The following is a 19,758-nucleotide window of genomic DNA, read 5'->3' on the forward strand; positions in this document are numbered from 1 at the left end:
AAGAGCAACAACAAAAAATCCCCCCAGGGAAAAAAACACCGCCCTGGTCTGCCGCACGTTACGCCGCCCGCGGTGGATTCTTCTTTTCTCTTGGGATTTTCTTTTGCGTAATACTGTCTCTGGGTCGGTTTCCACCTCAAAGATAGCGTCATAGAAACTCCGTTACACGATAAACATGTCGGTGAGCAACGGCCAGGCCAGGCCTGAGAAGCCATGCCATGGTAGCTTGTGTCCATGCTAGTCATTTGTCTTGCCGGCGCCGTTTCCGTTGCGTGAGGTAAATGCAAGGCATTGGCGGAGACTGGGGGTCCTTGGAGACGGGAGCGAAGCACTAGTTTGCTTTCTTTCTTAATCAGCTGGCTAGTGAGAGACGGACTTTGGCTTGGAGGAGTCGAGACAAAGATTCACGGCCAAGGGCGGGTTTACTGTGCTCGTGCAGTCACCGTATATGACTCTACGAGTACAATCGTGCAAATCAGGTGGGCCGTTGCAGCACGTTCACGTTGTAGGGTAGCCAATATTTTTGTTCTCTCGCTCTCTTCTCTTCCGTTCTTGTCCGCTCCGTCGACGACTTGCTGAAATGGCGATTGATGCGATTGATGGAAATCTGGCCAATGGGCAGCGCGGAGGCCGGTGCCGCGCTGTGATTGGGCCTTGGGAGTGAAATTGTGCCGTGCCCAATTGGCCTGCGTGACCTCGCCGGCACGTGGAGTCTGGAATATCGTCGCCTGGATTGGCTGCACAAGGGACATGAGATTTCGGCCTTTCGAACCATCTTGGCAACTTGGCTGTTCAATCTTCTTTTTTTCTCGTTGCCTGATATCAAAGCGAACCCCCGCTCGTCATCCATAACCCGGTGGTACCTGTATCAACCGGGCAATAAGGTAAGACATACATGTACCGCAACGCAGATGGAGAGCAACGAGGGGGGATCATTATCGTCCCATTCCCTCCCTGCACCTGTCCTCTAGCTCTCTGGCTAGTAGCACGAAATGCCTCTGCCGGCTTGATAGTCTCATGCACAGTAAAGATACAGTATGCGCAGGGGCCAGGGGTCTTGCAGCTGCTGCTAATGGAGGGCTAGCACGGGCCACAGCGCATGAGACCACACCCCCCCATTTCTGTGTCTCCCACGGGCTCTGTCTGGCTGGCCTCTCTCTTTGTCTCTCTCAAGGTTCTTTTTTTCCCTCACCAATCTTGCTGCTTATCGCCAATTGGAGCCTCTGCTTCTGTTTTCCCGCCGTATACGATGTGGGGTAGCGGCTGGGAGGCTGGCTCGATTCCGAAAGAAAAGATCGGCTCCCTTGTCCTGGTGTCACGTCGCATCTCGCTGCTTGACCGAGGTCGCTAGTCTATCTAGCATCCCAGCGACGTTGTCGTGATACCCGTCTGCCCTATCACGGCTGGCGGTGGCTTGCAGGGTTTGGGGGATAGCTTGCTTCTGATAGAGCCCAGCTGCTAGAGGGCTAGGTCGTCGGCCGGCCGTGATCAAGGTTGCGCAAGCTCCAGATCCTCATTATGCGCGAGCGGCGCCGCACATGGAAGCTATTGTGTAAGATTCGGCCTATCGAGATTGACCGCCGTGCGGCCGAGCAGCATCTTAACCATTATCATCATCTGTGCTTAGTTCAGTCGTCATTGTGCTAGCATTGGGAAGCCGACAGCCGAGACTTGCCTGCTCAGCATGGCGAATTCACGTCACCGCAACAAGGGTGAACAAGCAGAGGCAAGCATAGACGGACCCTTCCCTACAGATCGAAGCAGACCGAAGCAGACCGAACAAGGCCTCGACTCGCTCAACAACTTGTGTTCGTACTCTGATACTGATGCCCGTGCTGGTCTGGTATGCTCCAATGCTGCCATGTCTCAAACTTGTGCTTCCCGTTGCCGCCACATCAGTCCCGTGTGATGAGATGAGCCAAAGTCATTATGAGCCGGACCGTCCCACTAGCTCGCCCGAGGTCATCACAGAGCCAACAATGTGATGTGATGATCGCGGGCTGGGGACTTTCAATCTCTTGCCCGTTCATCACCTAACACTCATTCTTCAATTGCCCAAAGAGGCAAGCATGCAAGCGTTAATGATTATCAGAGTAGCGCCCAGAGAAGCCGTGGCCGGTTGGTGGCCGACTGTGGGGTCTATCACAATGACAGAACCAACACATATGCACTCTTGCCGTTCGCACTTACACGGGAGATCAAGACGCCAAAGACATGCAGAAGTGGGAACGGTCAACGGTCAAAGGATTCTCGGCCTCGAGCGTGACCGTTTACAAACATGGCAGCTGAGACAGTCTCAAGCCACTGGCCGGCCGATTTACGCCTAGAAGGCTAGTCGGCCTCACCGACTACTGCACGAAAGAGTACTTTGTTGATCGGAGGCTGGAGAAGGAAAAAAAAATCTTGGGCTCCAAGACGGGTCCCAAGATGGAGCCGTTTGGTTTTTTTTTCACCCTTCTATTCTCGCTTGGCCTGCGAGGGAAAAGATTTCGTTGAGTCACGAGGCCACAATGACGGCATCTGATATTCCACCGCCAGTTTACGGAGTGGCTTTTGTGAGGTCCTTGCCTTGCCCTTGCTTGATTTGCAGTTGATGGGGCTTCGTGATGCTGACGGAGGAGACGCTCGGGTCGGTGTTTACATGTGTTGAGTGACAGAGTGTCACCTTTGATGTGTTGGGTCACCGAGATTTGGATTTGCAAGGTTACGGAGCACTTACACTTTTAAGCAAGTGATGTCGTAGCAGACATTCAACCACCTGCGAGACGGGGCGGGGATGCATGAGTGCAGGGCCAGGACGGAAGCAAGACGGACGAAGCCTTTTCGGCCCCCTTGCCTCCCTTCTCTCGCCTGTCTTGAGTGCTTCTGTTTCTCGCAGCACTGGAAGCCCGCTTCCCATGCTCCGTGCATACAGGCACAGAGAGACTGCACTGAGATCCTTGCTTGTGCATGAATGATCCGTCATTGTCGACAAGGACCGAACTCGAGCTTGTCTGCATCCTAGTCGGCTGCTAGAGTCTAGAGATCACGGCGCCTAAGCGCCGGCTATATTTGGACGAGCACCGGCGACAACGGTCTTGATCATTACAGCAAATCACGAAGCTCGACAACCCTGCACATGCTCCACAGATGGGACCAGTGCGGCAGCCTCCATGGGCGGCCAAGGCGATTGACTGGCTGGAAGAAACGACACCATCTGCCAGTGTTTGACTGATGGTCCAATTGATCCTGTCGTCTTCGCGCCGCCCTCACGGCAGAAGGGACCAGCCTCAGGCGCCAATAGGAACCAGCTCTTTGACTCTAGCACCGCGCCCAGTTGTGTCACCTTGTTCTCGTACGGGCCTGTGCTGTGCTTGTCGTTCTTTCGGCCTGTGGGACTGCTATTCTTGTCCCCCGCAACGACTCTCGCAAGCCGGATCGGTGTGCTCATCACATCGCATTACAGACTAGCTCTGGTGCTGACTACCGGGACTGAGTCCCCTTGCTCAAACGCGCAGCTGTAGGCGTATGCGTATTTTTGCCCGCACGAACTCGACGGGTGGTCCCTGAGATGCGACCTTCGGCCCTCACGAAGAATACTTATCAACCGCTAGCCGCCCACTGAGACGCAGAATTCTCCTCCCCCTTTGCGACCTCTGTCTCGTTTTGGTGACGTCTACTCCGTATCGAGCTGTTAATTTCCTCCTTGGTTTTGCATTTCTTTTTTACTACCGTAACTCTGAAGACCTACATTGTTACATTGTTCAGCTGTTTCCGTGTCTCTAGAGAAGTTGCCGGCAACGGCTGCTGATCTTTGTTCTACCTCTTCCCGAGCTATCCCGAAGCACCTCGAAGCTACCTTCACCACTTCCATGTATTAAACAGGCCACCTTACCAGAAAAAGAGAAGAAAAGGACGAAAGCAAAAGATTAAGCAAAAAGAGTATATACATCTAGAAGGATGGTACGTAGCAGGACTGCTTGCACAGATTCCAACCCGGCCGGCCACTAATTGAAAGCTTATCCAGGACTACAACTCCTTCCATGTCGGCGAGAGCCGCACATACCAGGAGATGCGCCAGAAGCCCGCTCCCCAGAACACCTTTTTTAACCTCAAGCAAGAGCCACAGCAATTTAGGCCGACGTCAGTAGCCACTGAGTTTGTGGACACGGATTGGGATGAAGAAGACGACGAAGATGAAGTGAGCGAGGCGGAAGATAACTCACCCCGAGTGAGTCTGCAATCAGTAGGTGGATTCCTTTCCTTTGTGCCCGTGTTTTTCGGAAGCGGAAACAAGACGCTAACATCGGGTCCTCGCAGTCTGGGCAGCCAAGTATCACAACGCTCTCTTCGTACGACGAGGTCCCCACTCCTCGTTCCAGTAGAGTACCGCAGTTCTATCTCGAATACTCTCCGAAGCAGGTTGAAGGCCCTCGCGGCCCACACCTCTTCCAATTCCCTGCCGACCAGTACTCGAGGTACCAAGCAGGTGAGGACGATGCAGTTTTGACACTGTCGCCTATGACTCCGGCTGTGCCTCGGGAAGTTATTTCCCATGCCCGATCATCTCGCTGGAACGGCCCTTTCCAATATACCAATGCAGAGCTCGACCCATCGACGCTAGCATCTTGGACGCCCGAGATGGTGGCACAGTCAATGCTCGATGCCGGTATTGAGCTGGCGATTACGGAGAGGTTCATCGAGAATGACATCAACGGTGCTATCCTGATCACATTGAAGTTTGAAGACCTGAAGGAGCTAAGCATCTCTTCTTTCGGAATCCGAACAAGGGTATGGCATCAAATCCAGGCATTGATGGATAGCAGGCCTGCCTCTCCCCAGGCTACGACGCCAATTGAGGATAGACCAAGCCGTGAAGCCAGGAAGGTGATGAAAAAGGACAGCAGTGGCTCGACACGCCGCCATGAGAGCAAGCGCAGGGTTCGCCGAGCTACCGATCCCATTACACCAATGGAATCTGTATCCATCATTGGCATTGAACAGGTCATTCCAAAGCCGCACAACTGTTCAAAGGGCGAGAAGTGCTCAAAGTGGAAGAAACAGCAGAAGATCATTGAGGAGTTCAAGGCCATGAATCCCCATATCGACATCAACAAGGCTAATGGGGCTGTTCTCGTTTATGGCGATGCAGGCAACCCCGACACAGCCAGGGCCCTGGATCCTAACGAGGCATTCCGGCCGTTTTCTGATTCGGTTCCGTCTGTTGTGGCATCGTCTGACATCCTTGGCCCTGGTGGCCTGCCACCTCTGCAGTATCTTCAGGAAACGACCCTTCGGAACTTGCAGACTCGCGATCCCCAGGATAACGTCCGCCAATTCCTGAACTTTCAGAGGTCCAACCCGAGCAGTAATGAAGTGCCACCCACTCCCCCCTTTGAAGTTACACCGTCTGCACAACCTCACCAAGGCTTGAGACGCCTACCAAAGCTGTCCATCCCAGGGAACTCTCAACCCGCGGCGAGACAGGCACCTCCCCGACCACCTGTATCTCAGCCCGCACAACAGCAACAGCAGCAGGCGTCACGCCGCTCCTCTCCCTTGCAGCAGGAGTTTGTACCATATCAGATGGACAAGGCGGATCCATTGTCTCCCGACTTGGAAACCGCAAAGAACCCCTATCGATTCGGGACTCCATTCTCCGAGATGGATGTCCCGATCACGGCCGTGCCTCTTGGACCCGTTGCTCGTGACGTCTCTCAGTCGGTGCCTCCCGATATGAACTACCGGGCTGCTCCTACTGTGGGCCACAACCGGTCCCAGTCGCGAGCTTCTGGTCGCCGCCCGTCTTTCCCTGTTCTTCCCGCCTTGGACGAGAACCGGGCCACTCGCAACTATCAAAGGGCCCCTGAGCCCAGGTCGGCATCTCCTAGAACTCCAGTCCGACCACACCAGCAGCAGCAGCCCCAGCAGCAGTCTCAACCTACCCAAGCCCCGCCTCGCTTCAATTATCCTTGGTCACCTGTTGACCGCACCACGTATGAGCAGGCCATCCCTCCCATGCCCTCAATGGGCCCGGGTGTCTCCAAGGAGGCACCAGAGGCAGCGCCTGCCAACGGCGTCAGCTTCCAGGGCCCCATGAAGAAGCGCAAGGTGCGTTTGCTTCGTCATGAATGGCAGGACGGCTACTTTACCTTGAAGGGCACTCGCCTGAACATGCACAAGGATGCTCAGCAGGTTGATCGCACGCTCGAGTACGTCGATATTGACGACTACGCTATTGCCTGCTCCAGTCTCGCATCTACTTCCAAGCTCAGCGCAGCTTTCAAGGCCGTCTCTATTTCTCACAACCGTGATAAGAGCGATCCTGTTGGTGCTTTCAGCTTCCAGCTCATCCCTCAGGATAAGAACGGAGCTCGACTGCGCAAGCGTGACAGCTCTCTCCAGCCCAATGCCTCAGCTGAGGGTGTCAACGGCACTGGCAAGACTCACCATTTCGCGGTCAAGAACCGTGACGAGCGCATTGACTGGATGCGAGAGCTTATGCTTGCCAAGGCACTGAAGCAGAAGGGCGATGGCTTCGAGATCAGCGTCAACGGTAACATGATTTAAGTCATATTTTCACAAAAAGACATCATATTCAATCTTTTTATCTTCAATTTGATTGTTTTTTTCGTTTCTGTCTGTTTCTTTTTAGTTTTGATGACTTTCCTTTTGTTTATAACGAAGAATGAATTATGACCATTTCCTTTTTTGTCCTCTCTCTCTCTCTTCTCAATCTCCTTCAATTCCATTATATCCCCTTCTCTCGCCGAGGCCAAAAGCAGCAAGACTGCATGCACCTACCTCCGCTGTTATTTATACTTCTCCCGAACCCCCCCTTTTCTTCTCTTCATGCAGAAAACAAACCCCTCCAAAGGACAAAAAATCGGCGAGCGAAAGAACAAAGATTTCATAGCGAAAGACGCGCGAATTTGTTTGTTTTGTATTTTTTTGAGAGCTAAGATTGATGATACCTATTATTTATAAGTTAGAAAGCGTCCTTCAAAGGATTATGAGAACGATTTTTTGGAAAAACATTGTTGGCTTGGAGAGTTTTTTCGATATGGGGAAGTGCTGGTTTACAGAAAATTGATGCAATCAAATATATATCAAAATTTACTTGAATATTCTGTGCAGTTTTGATTGTGATTGTTGAGCCCTATGAGACTCTATTTGGCTGGATTGTTCGACAATAGGTTATATGGGGCTTTTGCCATGCATATGATCTATAAGGCTGGTTGAATTTTACAAACAATCCTTCACGAACCATAATTCTTGTGCCAATTAGATGGATTTAGTCTCCTGAACTTAGAATAGGCGCATTATATATGACAAGCAGAATTAGATGAGTATGCCACGATTTGCCGAAATGCCGAAAACCCATCTTGATTCTAGGGTAGAACGCCTCTGAGAAGCCATACAACACTCCACCCTCATGACAACTCGACTGCCTCTCCAGAAGATACATTTCTACTCATGTTTTTCAGATAGAGCATAATAAGTATATATAGTACCTTTACACTATCTTACATCTCTTCCAACCAGGCGTCTTGATCCGACCATTTCCAACCCCTCGGATCAAGTACGCCCAGCGGACCGGTTTCCCTTTTCTTTTTTAGCATGACATATATACGTTAATCTTGGCCCTCTCTTATTCTTTCGTTGCCCAATTCCCCCGTCTTCTTATTCTGTCCGTATTCTCTTTTTCTTCTTTCTTTCATCTTCCCCTTGCCCGTCGTCTCCTTTTCATGGGGATGTCTCTGACATGTACTCGGGGCGCAGCACGCCAGACCTCTGGTGGACCTTTTCCCAGTCAATCAGCTTCCACCAAGCATCGACATAGGCAGCCTTGCCGCCCTTTCCATCCACGCCCATACCCCAGTCCAGCAACCAAGCGTGCTCCCAAGTGTTGAGACACAGAAGCGGCTCCAGCTCAATACCTCCCGGTGGCAAGTCGCCGACTCTCCTCCTAGCGCCGAGGCTCTGGTTCCTAAGATACGAGCGCGCAGAGCCATCATTACCAACGGTGTTCATATCAGTGGACTGCATGCGCCAGTGGGCGCCCGGGTAAGGCGAGCCGGCGAGGTAGGTCGGCAGCAGGCGGTAGTCGCCGGGGCCGGCCTTGACGAGCCAGACGAATCCGGGGCCGAACATGGCGGAGGCCGTGACGATGAACTCGAGGCGGAGGGACTCGATGGAGGAGAAGGAGGCCTCGAGCTCGCGGCGCAGCTCGTCCGGCATGGGGGTGCCTTGGGGGGCGATGCCCTGGAAGAAGAAGTGGTTGTTGTGGGCCATGGAGGCGTGGTTGAAGATGGGGGCTTGGCTGGGTTCGCGGGCCGTCATGAGGAGGATGGTCTTGACGTCGTGGGTTTCGAGCTCGGTGCCTGGAAGAGAGGGGATATCAGCATCGGGTTCAGAGTTTTGAGGGAGAGGCAGAGAGTTTATATGAAGCAAAAGAGTTCTATAACAGGCATTTTTGCTTACCGGCAATCATGGCGTTGAGCTTGTCCACCGTGACGGTCATGTAGTCTGTCCAAGCAAGCGAGAAGCCTCCAGGGCTCATCAGGTTGGGCACGCCCTCGGAGTAGTCGTGAGGCAGCGCGGGCACCGAGTGCAGGCCTCGTGCGGCGTTGATCTTGTTGAAGCTGGAGCCATTGGCGGCGGATGCGCGCAGGTTCAGGCCCAATGCCTGCCGGGGCATCCGTAGCAGCCGCGTGCGGAACATGGCGGGCTGGGTTGTAAAAGGGCGGAGAGCTGGGTAAAGAGTTCTCGAGAGAGGGAGAGATAGAGGGGATCGTGGTCGTGAGACTGATATTCAGAAGCCTCCAACTTTTTCCCGCTGGTGATCGGATTGCCCCACCAAAAAGAGAGAGAGAGAGGTACTTTGCGCTTCGTACCAGACCACTACCAAGCCACAGGACAAGCACAGCCACAAGCCACAGCTGTCAGGTCACTACAAGTCACTGTAATATACGGAAAAAGTGTTGGGCCGGCAGTTCAGGGATGGCCTGGGACGGAATGCCGCCGTCAGATCGAGACCGTCATCCCAAACGCCGGCCCATGATTGGCCCGTCCCGCCTTGTAGCCCCTACCCCGTTTCGCGCCTTGCCCAATACGAGCCGCCCCGGTCCCAGGTACTCTCGGCAGCTTAATAAACCCAACCCGCGCCGAAAATAAGGTAATCAACGACACTCAGTGATGTAACCAACGAGGCAAAAGCACGGCTGAGCATCTCGTATCGGCCAATCTCGTCGTTTTCCCTTTTCGAGCTTCCTTGCTTTTTTTTTTTCCTTCACTGGCTGCGGTTTTTGTTGTGCTGGGCACGCACCCCTCCAAAAAAAGAAAAGAAAAAAGCAACTAAAAGTCTTCTGGGAGGGCTCTCGTGACAATCCCAAATCACTGTCCCGTGCCTAATTTGCAGTTTCGACTGAACGTTTGCTCCGCCACTCAGCCTCGGGCGATATCCGCCAACCTTGTCGTCCTACCCTTTTTTCTTCCTTCGCGGCCTGCGATATATCTCTGCTTTTTCTTCTTCTCCTTTCTCATATTTCGACGACACTCTTCCCAACGGCATGCAGCTCGCTCGTGATGCGGCGATAGGAGTCGACATTCCTACTCCCGCAATCTTCACAGCCATGGCCACTCTCACAACGACGCTCGCCTCGGCCACCGCCACGGCGACATCCTCCCCCTCGGGGCCCTTCCACATCGACTCCTCGCAGGGCGAGTGTCAGCTGCTGGGGCCCTTTGCCCTGCTGGTCCAGGCGGCGCTCGGCGGCCTGGCCATGCTGTCGCTGGTCTACAAGCGCTGGAGGGAGCACCCGCGACGGCCCGTCAAGGTCTGGTTCTTTGACGTCTCGAAGCAGGTCTTTGGGTCGGTGCTGGTGCACATGTCCAACATCTTCATGTCGATGCTCACCAGCGGCCGCTTCTCCATCAAGGTAGAGCCGACCGTGGTCGAGAGACTGGTGCTGGTGGCCAGAGGCGACGACGACTACGTGCCCAACCCGTGCTCCTTTTATCTCTTGAATCTGGCCATAGATGTAAGCAGTATCTCATTCGTGACGTCGCTTGAATTCAAGCGCTAACTTGTGCAAACAGACTACTGTCGGCATCCCCATCCTCATTGTGCTCTTGCGCGTCTTCAGCGCCCTGGCGAGCTTCACACCGCTCGGCAAGCCTGTCGAATCCATCAAGTCGGGCTACTACGGCAACCCCCCCAACGCCTGGTGGTGGCTCAAGCAGTCCTTTATATACTTTGCTGGATTGTTTGGCATGAAGGTCTGCGTCCTCATTATCTTCATCATGATGCCCTGGATCTCGCAGGTCGGCGACTGGGCGCTTGGATGGACAGAGGGCAACGAGAAGCTTCAGGTCGCATTCGTCATGATGATCTTCCCCCTCATCATGAACGCTCTCCAGTATTACATCATCGACTCCTTCATCAAGCAAAAGGTGACAGACCACGAGATGCTCCCGTCCGAAGACCATGACGACGATGATGACTACGAAAGAAGGCGATCAAGCGCCGATGGTACCAACTCAGACGACCGGAGCGAGAGCCGTGTCAAGATTAACGGACGGTCGCGCAACAACCTCGGCGAAGAATACGATCCCGAAGTAGACGGAGATGCCCCGACGATTATCGGCAGCAGCTCGAATCAGTCTTCCTCTAAACCACCCAGCGGAGTTTCAGTCGAGCTGTTCCCCAAAGAGTAACACCGAATGCTCTCGCTCAGACTTACTCTCCTCTTTCACACACAGAACTACACTTTGTATATAAACACATAACGTCATCATTGCTTGGGACTCTTTTGTTTTTTCTGCTGAAAGGGCTTTTTCGCTCTACTGGCTCATTTTCATATTCTGGCGCAAGAGACTTTTGGGGGCGCACTTCATTTTTGGGGCCGCAATTGATTTTTTTTTCTTGTTTTGCTTGTTTTTTTTTGCTTGTTCCGTATTTTTGTGATCCTGGCTTGTTTCATGTCAAAGTAGCGGTTTATACAGGATAGAATCCCCTCTGGAGAAATACACGGTACCACACTACCCAGTGCAACTTCTTCATTCATCCCTCATGCTGTATGTCCGTGCATTACACAAAACAAGAGATATGTAGATGTTGTTGGTGTTCAAAACGTAGCTGCTACAAAGCACAGACCTCCGTTCTGTTCATCTACAGAATTTGTGAGCCGAGGCGTCAACAAACAGCTTAAGCTGGGCGGATGGTTTAGTGGTATAATTTTCCCTTAGCATCTGGCTTCCTCCTGAAGGAAGCCGGTATCCACGCCTGGGAAAGGTCCGGGGTTCGATTCCCCGTTCGTCCATAACAAGCGATGAAGAAATCCTTCTGACAATGTTTTTTTTGACTTTTTTCTTTGTGTTTTTTGTAGTTTTCTTTTTCCTTTTTATGCGTGCGTGACAGACATGTGACATTGGGTCTTTTCCAAAGCTGGTAGCCTAGCAGCTTTTTCCATCTGGGCTGCACCAAGATACTACAAATCAAGGATAGATCCAAGTTAGTGAATGTAATTCATCTCACAAAGATAAACGAAATTCTATCAAAATCCATGTAAATAGCTTCTTCATCATAGTTACGTTAAAAACTCCAGTCACTTTGCGTCATACATACAAAAGCCCCAAGCCGTGCTTATCATCCATGTCTTCAAAAGGATCCAGGCAAACAATGCCCGTCAAAGAATCGTAAAAAAGAAATCAACCAAGCGAGCATATCCAAAACAATATCGTCATCATGTGAGCAATGATCCAAGCACCGAAACACGAGGGGTTGCCTTGTATATATAAAAAAAGAGAAAAAAAACACCACTTGACCTCTCTAACTGGCTGCTGATTCGCCTTTTTCAAAAACGCCACGCAAAAATGTCCTCAGAATATGATACACCAACATACATGTCATGCAGATAGAACGGGATTAAACATGAATATTCGATCATTCGGCAGAAGCTCTCTAGACACCGGTCCAGTTCTGAGGGGACGGGCTGTAGGGCTTGTAGCCTGGGTATCCCTCGTGGTCCTCACGCTCGTGAGATTCGCTGGGGCGGCGATCGTAGTTGGGTCCCTCTCGGGTCTGAGGACGGGAATAGCCCGAGCTGAAGTCGAATCCCCCATTGTTGGCGATGGGAGGAGGAGCGACAGGAGCTTCGGTAGCGGCCTTCTGCGGCGCCGGAGTATACGTCCTGTAAGGGACCGGCTTGTTTTGCGGGGCGATGCCAAAGTCACTCTGAGGGCCTGGGGACTGTCTTTGGTTCAGGCCGGGACCAGGAGACTTTCGCATATTGGGATCAGCGCCATAGTGGTCTGGCGAGGTGTGTCCGTCAAGCTCCTGAGGCGCAATCGGCATGTGCGCCGGGCCTGGCGTCATCTGTCGTGGGATGCCGAATCCATTCTGGCTGGAAGTAGGCGATTGGTGAATAGGGCTCATTCTCATGCCTGCGGTAGGAGCTGCATGATCATAAGGTTGATGGGCACCGTATCCATCCGCCACGTGGTTGTCGTAGCCTTGGTCGTGCCCATTGTAGTTTTGATCGTGTGCGCCATAGTTCTGTCCATGTTCGTTGAACCCTTGGTCATGTCCACCGTAAGCTTGGTCGTGTGCGCCATAGGCCTGGTCATGTCCACCGTAGGTTTGATTGTGTGCGTTGTAGCCTTGATCGTGAGCTCCATAGGTTTGATCGTGAGCACCATAACCTTGGTCGTGAGCGGCATAACCCTGATCATGAGCACCGTAGCCTTGATCGTGGGCGGCATATCCTTGATTTTGAGCACCATATCCTTGGTCGTGTCCGCCGTATGGGCTAGCAGGCTGGCCATAGTTGTTCATTTGGCCAGGGGAAGTGGTCTGTTGCCGATTGTACGGGTCATTTCTACCCATAGCCCTCTGTTGTTGCGGGGGTCGTCGCTGCTGCTGTTGCTGCTGAGGTCCTCCGAACCTGGGGCTGTTCATGCCCTGATTCTGTTGAGGGAGAGCCTCTTTCTTGGGCGGCGGCAAATCATCCATCTCGACCTCCTCTTCGAGTACCATCTTCTTGGAGTTGGCGGTTTCCCAGCTTGGCATGGCGGGAAGGGCATCAGCATCATGCTTAGAGACGTCAAACTCGGCGTACTGCGGAGGTCCGTGAGAAGCTTGCGGGACAAAGGCTGGCGCGGGCGCGGGGGCCGGCACATGAGCTGCCATGGGAGCCTCCTGGCGATATCCTCCGTATCCAGATTGCTGGGGATTGTATGGTTCATCGAGATGCTTGTGGGGCTTTCCACCGGGGGTATCGCAGCAGCCACAGCAGTTGCCGCAACACTTGAGACAGTAGCAGCAGCTGCAGCAGCAGGACATGCCCAAGCAGGTGCATCGGACAATGCAGATGACGATGCTGAGAAGGATGAGACCACCGATAATCATAAGGGCAATAGCAGGCCACCTATTGAGCGATTAGCAATGGCTTTCATGGATGATCCGTCATGGGATGCTGAAGCTGTTCAACTTACTTGCAATAGACGTGAGCCATGCAGCCATCCCAGCTGGAAAAGGCTTGCTTGATTTCCGAGGCTTTGTTCTCACTATCAGAGATAAGATCTCGTTTTATAACTTGGGCAGCAAGGCTCCTTGCAACAGTGTCCACCACGGTCTCCCACAGCCCGCCACGAAGGCTTCGGACCATGGCAACATCGACCGAAGGCATCGTGTATGTTTCGACTTGCGTCTTTGATGTATATAGTGTGACTGATTCTGGATGCAGTCGAGTATAAATAAGGTTGGTAGTACCTGTAGCTCGTAATGGATGTCGTCTTTGGCGAACGGATGTCTAAGTCATGCTCCAATTGGCGAGTCTCGGAAGCGAAATTAGCAGCACAAAAGCGGCTCGGTCTTTTCGATATCGGATTCGATGCGTTAATCGATGTGATAATGCAGATGTGCTATGTTCTCGCGAGTCGAAATATAAAAAGAGCAATATGCTCTGAAGTATAGAAAAGAGTCGTAAATCTAAACAGATGTGCGACTTGTAAATTCCACAAAACACCACCGGTGTCGCAGAATTGCAGAATCGAAAGATGTTTCTGGTCAAAAAACCAAACAAAGAATGGTGTCGCACGCTGTGTAGTCTGTTACAACAGCGATATGAACGTGAATGTTACCCCTGGCGAAAACTCGCTAGAGGTGTCGTAGCACAGACGTGACACAGTTCCTCTCCGCAAAAGCAAGGATCGTAAGAAGGTGGTCCGAAACCGCCGAAAAATGAAGGATTGGCTACAGAGGCCCGCGCGTAAATTGCGAAACTTTGAGGTGAGTGTGCAGAGAAGGGCTGTGCAACAAAAACTCGTCGCTCGTCGAGATGGAGAGGCAGTCGTATCCAACAAAAACGCTGACGAAAAGCTCGGGTCGATTTAGCGCGCGCGCGTTCTGGCGTTGTGCGTCGTTGTGCTGGTAATACCGTCAAGGTGTCGTCGTTTCTTTTTTCAAATCTTCCCTTCCCAGTAACGATGAAATGAGGGGCGGAAACAAGGACGAAAAATCCCAGTTCCTAAAAAAAGAATGAACGTGGCCGTTGGTGCAGGGGCCCGAGAAAGCAAAAGGAATGAACGAAGCCTGGGAGGAGGCGACGAAGATGTTGGGGGAGAGAGTGTGTGAAAAGGAAGAAAAAGATCCAACAAGAAGGTTTCCAAAAGACAAAAGAGCAGGGGAGAGAGAAAAAAGAAAATTAATCTGGAGTGAGGCCACGGGCATCGTGCCGCATGTCCGGCATGGGAAGGGGCACCTGTCGCTCCAGCCGTTTATCACGCATATGCAATGCAGGGAGCTGGGAACGTGCCTTGCAGGGGAAGGAGCCGCGGGGGTACCGGTACCTGTCAGGCGGGTTGGAGACGTCGGCGATGCCCCGTACTGGATACTTTGGGGCCTCTTACAGTGGAGGTGCAAAGCACTAACTGGAGGCTATACAGGCGGGACAGGTACAGGTACTCGCACTAAGCAGCCCCAGCACGCTACTGTATCGCTGGCGTCCACTGAAGTCAGGTACCCGACCCGGAAGCTCTCGTAATCTCGACCCGTGCGCCTGTGCCCGAGCTTTCAGCCCGTCTTTGCAGAGGAAAAAAAGCATGAGTTCCACCAGTCATCACGTAAAATAAGCATCGACAAAGGCAAAAAAAGGGACACACATCAATCAACGTCATCGCACCAGCATGAATAAAAGAAAAGGACAATGAAACGGGTCACGGATCGCCTCCCCTTGCCTCGTCAAAATCTGGCCTTGCGCCAAGAACGGTAATTGGGACAAGAGGATCCCAATTCGCAATGGGGGCCGCTAGCATCAACTGTCGTGGGGATTGACAGTCAGACCCTCTTTTTTCCTTTCTTTTTTTCTTTCTTTCCTTTCCTTTTCTGGGTACTGTACCAATTCTTCTATTGAACATACGAGTACAGTACCATATGCGTTCTCCCTCCTTTTGTTCTATTCAAATTGTGATTTGCTTTTTTCGTTTCATGATCCTTTGTTCCACTGCAGCTCACCATTTCTCAGCCTCTTTGCTCTCTGGATTCTCAGCTCTCAGCCTCCAGCCGTTAGCTGTTCACGGCCCGCTGACCCGGACTATTCTTGGGCACGCACGTCCCATGGCCAGCCTATTAGAATGTGTCAAAAAGGTCTCGAACGGGCTGTAAAAAAGAAAAGAAAGACAACCTGAAAAAAAAAAGCCACAGTCTTCCCCTGCAGCAGTTCCACTATCATAAGAATAGGCTCCCAGTGCCACCAAATACACTGCAATGTGGGTTGGGACATGCAGGTGCCTAACTCTAGTATTAAAATTTGTAATAAGCGTAAAAGATGGGTATTGAATGCGGCAGAGACATCAGACCATAATTGAAATCCGTGTCCAGGCTTCATTGTAAAGAGAACCTTCGAAGTCTTTCCCACGGATAGGCAGTTCTGTGGCGTAATGTGGCTAGTACACTGCGGCTGTCAATCATTTAGCCTCCCGTCTTCCTTGAAGCTACCTAACCATGATATCGTACCAAGTTTTCGTCTATCAATGAGCGTCTGCATCTGCATCTCTAGTAACAGTTTCTAGTGGTGTCCCGTCTGTCCTAGTAAGATCAATGTCCACTGTACTTTGAGTCTTTCTTTTTGCCACCGTAGCCCACGCCATCGCACACGCCGCCGCCAGAAGAATAAACGTAGTCACACCAGCCATAGTCCCCCGTCCCGGATCCGAAGCAGTCGAATCGTTAATCTGTCGAATAGTCCACGGATAACAATCAGACTTGACAATAATGAATATGCCCAAGCCAGTGTAGAGCAGCGGTATAACGTAATCAATGTATTCCTGCACAAGGGCTAGAACATGTCTTTGTCTCATAACCAAGGAGGCAGCTAAACACCATACAGCAAGCAAAATGTAATACACGACAACGTATACTGCGATGGCTGCCCTTTCGACTTGCGCAAACAACGGAATGTACGTGCCGATATTGTCACCACCGTTCATTATGGTAATAAGCGCGACTTTCAAAATACCCTTCATCAAAGCCGCGGTGCTAATTTCAGTGTGTTCCTCGGGCTCTGGGAAGAAAAGGTGACAAAACTTCCAAATCCCAAGTAGGATAGGTAGCAGACCAAGAAACCCAATAGGTTCAGGAGGCAGTACGATGGAAATGCCAAACCCAATCATACTAATAGCAATGATGACAGTAAACCCAATGAATTGCCCGAGGGCTATTCGAAAAGGTGTGATAACCTTGCTCGTTGCTGCTTCGGCGTTGAAAGTGACCAAAACGAACAAGTCGTCAATGTTGGTGATGGCAAATGTGGCGCAAGCCTCTCCAACTGTTGTGCCGAACTGCATCGTGGAGCGGTCAGATGCTGTCCCCCAACGGATGAATTGACCGCGATCGTTCGATGGTGCTGTTGTTGTTCTCAGGCGGAGCTGATTTGATCAGCAATAAAGGAACAGCATAGGGCTCTGAGATGCAATACACGCAGCCATGGTTCCTGGCATCGGCGGAATTAAGTTTTGCCATGCTCCAAACACAGCGTCTTACATTGCAAGCCCCATGATGCTGTCTATGCGAAAAGAGGTTCAATACTCACATAGCCAGGCATTTATTTCAGTCTTTACTGTAAATGTCAAGCACAGACTCATATATAGGTACCTGTGAGAAAATAATAAACATGTGCAGTATGCGGCATCTGTAGAGCGTCAAGTCCAAGGACATCTAATCTGATAGGCCTTTGACTGGCACGCAATCCCCGCTGCCGTGCAGCAGAGAGGCCTCCGAGCACTGCCAGTCTTGGCTGCATCATTTTTACACGTAGACACTGTGAGGAGTATCTTGGAGAGAGCATCACAATTTCGTCTATTCATCACGGCAGATGGAAGCGTTGTTAGGAGCATGCGTATTAAAACTTGACTATCAGATGCGAAAGAAATGTACCAGGCCGAAAAAAATAAGAAGATAAAAAAGGAAAAAAAAAGACATATACTAGTCTTAGCTCAGGCTCTTCAGCCGCTCCAAGAAGTAGTAGTTCAACGCCGTCGCATAAGGCATTCGTCCAGGCATATGCCGTTTCATCAAGGATCATAGCCTCTCTCTCATCCCATTAAAGCAAAAAAAGCAAAGTTGGATATCAGTCTCCCACCGGCCCCTAGTCCCTACCGAAACGCCGGACTAATCCTATTCCCATTGTATGCCCTTTTTTCTCTTGTGTTTCTTTGTGAATTTTTTTGGTTCTTTGTGTGTGTGAAAGAGTCATCCTCGGGCCCTCTTCACTTGGCCTCTCTTGCACCAGCTCTTGATTCGCGACGCTTTACTTTCCTGGAGGTGGTCCCGCAGGAGGTTGGTAATGGCCGTCGGGCTGGTATGAGGTCTGAGGCTGCTGAACACCGTATTGAGGCTGGCCGGTCATGTATCCATCGTTGGTATGGAACGTTGTGCCTGTCTGCTGGTTGCCCACAGGTGCCTGACCATACGGGGGAGGGCTAGTATATCCGTATCCTTCGCCGTAGGGAGGCTGCTGCTGGGTGTAGCCGCCCTGGGTGTATCCAGACTGGTAGTTGTTCATCTCATAGCCGTTGTTGTTGTGCTTGTTGTTGCCATGGGGCCGACTTCCTTGGGCTGGGGCGCCACCCAACCAGCCGGTGCCGTACATGGGCGTCACACCACGTCTGCGATTGCGTCTTGAGATGCACCTGCGACGACGGCGATTAGTACAAATAAAGTATACGTGAATGGATAAGGGCGAGAAAAAAAAAAGGAAATAGACAAAAATAAATAGAAGAAGGAGAGAATGATGAAAGGAAGCCAAGGGGAATCAACTTACAAGCAACAGAACAAGAGAAACAATGCGAAAACGATGGCGATACCAGCGAGCACCCATCTGCCCCAAAAGTACCACCCACTCTTGCGCCGACAGCCGATTCCATCAAAGAAATAACCATATCCACAGCCGTCATCTCGCGCGAAAAGGTCCACCATTGTCGGGGCCATGTCTGCAGAATGTAGTAGGTAGGCGATAGAAAGAGAGGGTCGCTTTCTTTTCCGATGAGCGATAGAAGAAGTCGACGATGGATGATGCGAAAAGGAAGAAAAAGGAGGAGAAAGAGAGATAAAAACAAGGTTACGTGTATGAACGGTTCGAGGGATGGATGGTAGAAGTTTAAAAATTCGTTGGCTTGCTTGCGTTGCGCGTGTCCTGTCCTTTTTGTCTTACTTTCGGGGCCAAGCTTTTGGTGCGTGGGCAGCAGCAACAAAGCTGTGACTTGGCTTGTATGACGTTGCGGAATCCCTGTGAATCAGAAGCCCGGCGCCAGTTCCCCTCTTTTATTTTATTTTAGGTTGAGCGAGTATGTACAAGTACAAGGTTTGTTGTAAGGTAAGTGTGTTGTAAGCAGTCTAAAAGGGCGAGAAGGAATAGAAGAAAAAGAGGAAAGAAAACCCGTCGCATTATATACGAAGCTGCGAGCGTATTTATCGCAATGGAAGGCATTGGAATATGGAATTAAAATCCGTTCGGACTTTTGGATTGCTCCAAGTATCAGCAGCAGTGCCACCGCACCAGCCCGCCACTGGGAGTGATCACACATCACTGGGACAAGCAACGAGTTAGTTACAGCACTGCCCGCCGCATTGATGCCAGACCCTCTTAGCGTGCTTATTCTGAGGGTGCTTCTGTCGCAGCGTGACGGCGATGGACGGAGGAGCTGCCAAGGGCCCATGTCTAGAGCATTACAGTATTACACATCAAATGAGTGCCTTACAGTATTGCTGCTCCTTTGTTTGATCATCCATCCACCCATCCAGCAAAAAGCTGCAAGCATCCATCGCAAAGTAAGTACCGGTACTGCCCTCGAGAAATGGAAAGCATCTCACACCACCAGCACACCAGCCACAGCGCACAAGCGGCCTGCAAACACGAGCTTGGCTCAAAGGAAAAGCATCCGATCGTGCAACCAACTCCAAAACACATATCCACCAACGGCATCCGGCAACAAACGCTCCGACGCTGCCAGATTTTTGACAGCGCACTACTTTCACCTCGGCCCCATTAGTGTGTATGTACAGTACTCCGTAGAACCGTTGATAAGGTTGAAAGCTGCCAGTTCTTCACATTCTCTCTCCAACTATTTTCTTGTCCGACTCCGCGTGGGGTGGCTGTGCAGAACCCACTTCTTCTCCATCCCATCCAATCACCACCCGCGAAAACAGCTCTCCCCAGTGCGGGCCAAGGCTCCAGCATTTCGGGTGGCGCTGTTCAAACGCAATCGCATGGAATACCC

The 19,758-nt window shown here is 51.6% G+C and overlaps 6 protein-coding genes across 6 annotated transcripts; 2 read left to right on the forward strand and 4 right to left on the reverse strand.

Moving 5' to 3' along the window:
- Positions 1-3,939: 3,939 nt before the first annotated feature.
- Positions 3,940-6,549, forward strand: T069G_06077 (uncharacterized protein; the record flags this gene model as incomplete). Its single annotated transcript, XM_056173287.1, has 4 exons — positions 3,940-3,942; positions 4,007-4,225; positions 4,300-5,484; positions 5,545-6,549. 4 exons carry the CDS (start codon positions 3,940-3,942, stop codon positions 6,547-6,549), a joined length of 2,412 nt encoding a protein of 803 aa, XP_056030145.1.
- A 1,176-nt stretch (positions 6,550-7,725) lies between these two features.
- T069G_06078 (uncharacterized protein) lies at positions 7,726-8,704 on the reverse strand (the record flags this gene model as incomplete). Its single annotated transcript, XM_056173288.1, has 2 exons — positions 7,726-8,363; positions 8,464-8,704. 2 exons carry the CDS (start codon positions 8,702-8,704, stop codon positions 7,726-7,728), a joined length of 879 nt encoding a protein of 292 aa, XP_056030146.1.
- An 847-nt stretch (positions 8,705-9,551) lies between these two features.
- On the forward strand, positions 9,552-10,698 carry T069G_06079 (STIMATE family domain-containing protein; the record flags this gene model as incomplete). The annotated part of the gene is made up of 2 exons (XM_056173289.1): positions 9,552-10,022; positions 10,081-10,698. The coding sequence occupies 2 exons, from the start codon at positions 9,552-9,554 to the stop codon at positions 10,696-10,698; spliced, it is 1,089 nt and encodes a 362-aa protein (XP_056030147.1).
- A 1,246-nt stretch (positions 10,699-11,944) lies between these two features.
- On the reverse strand, positions 11,945-13,670 carry T069G_06080 (uncharacterized protein; the record flags this gene model as incomplete). The annotated part of the gene is made up of 3 exons (XM_056173290.1): positions 11,945-13,099; positions 13,160-13,409; positions 13,477-13,670. 3 exons carry the CDS (start codon positions 13,668-13,670, stop codon positions 11,945-11,947), a joined length of 1,599 nt encoding a protein of 532 aa, XP_056030148.1.
- Positions 13,671-16,011: 2,341 nt separating this feature from the next.
- On the reverse strand, positions 16,012-16,827 carry T069G_06081 (cadmium resistance transporter domain-containing protein; the record flags this gene model as incomplete). Its single annotated transcript, XM_056173291.1, has 1 exon — positions 16,012-16,827. The coding sequence occupies one exon, from the start codon at positions 16,825-16,827 to the stop codon at positions 16,012-16,014; it is 816 nt and encodes a 271-aa protein (XP_056030149.1).
- Positions 16,828-17,789: 962 nt separating this feature from the next.
- Positions 17,790-18,469, reverse strand: T069G_06082 (chitin synthesis regulation, resistance to congo red domain-containing protein; the record flags this gene model as incomplete). The annotated part of the gene is made up of 2 exons (XM_056173292.1): positions 17,790-18,171; positions 18,303-18,469. 2 exons carry the CDS (start codon positions 18,467-18,469, stop codon positions 17,790-17,792), a joined length of 549 nt encoding a protein of 182 aa, XP_056030150.1.
- Between the last annotated feature and the right edge of the window lie 1,289 nt (positions 18,470-19,758).

This window comes from Trichoderma breve, chromosome 3 (genome assembly GCF_028502605.1).
Source record: "Trichoderma breve strain T069 chromosome 3, whole genome shotgun sequence".
Taxonomy (NCBI): Eukaryota; Fungi; Ascomycota; class Sordariomycetes; order Hypocreales; family Hypocreaceae; genus Trichoderma; species Trichoderma breve.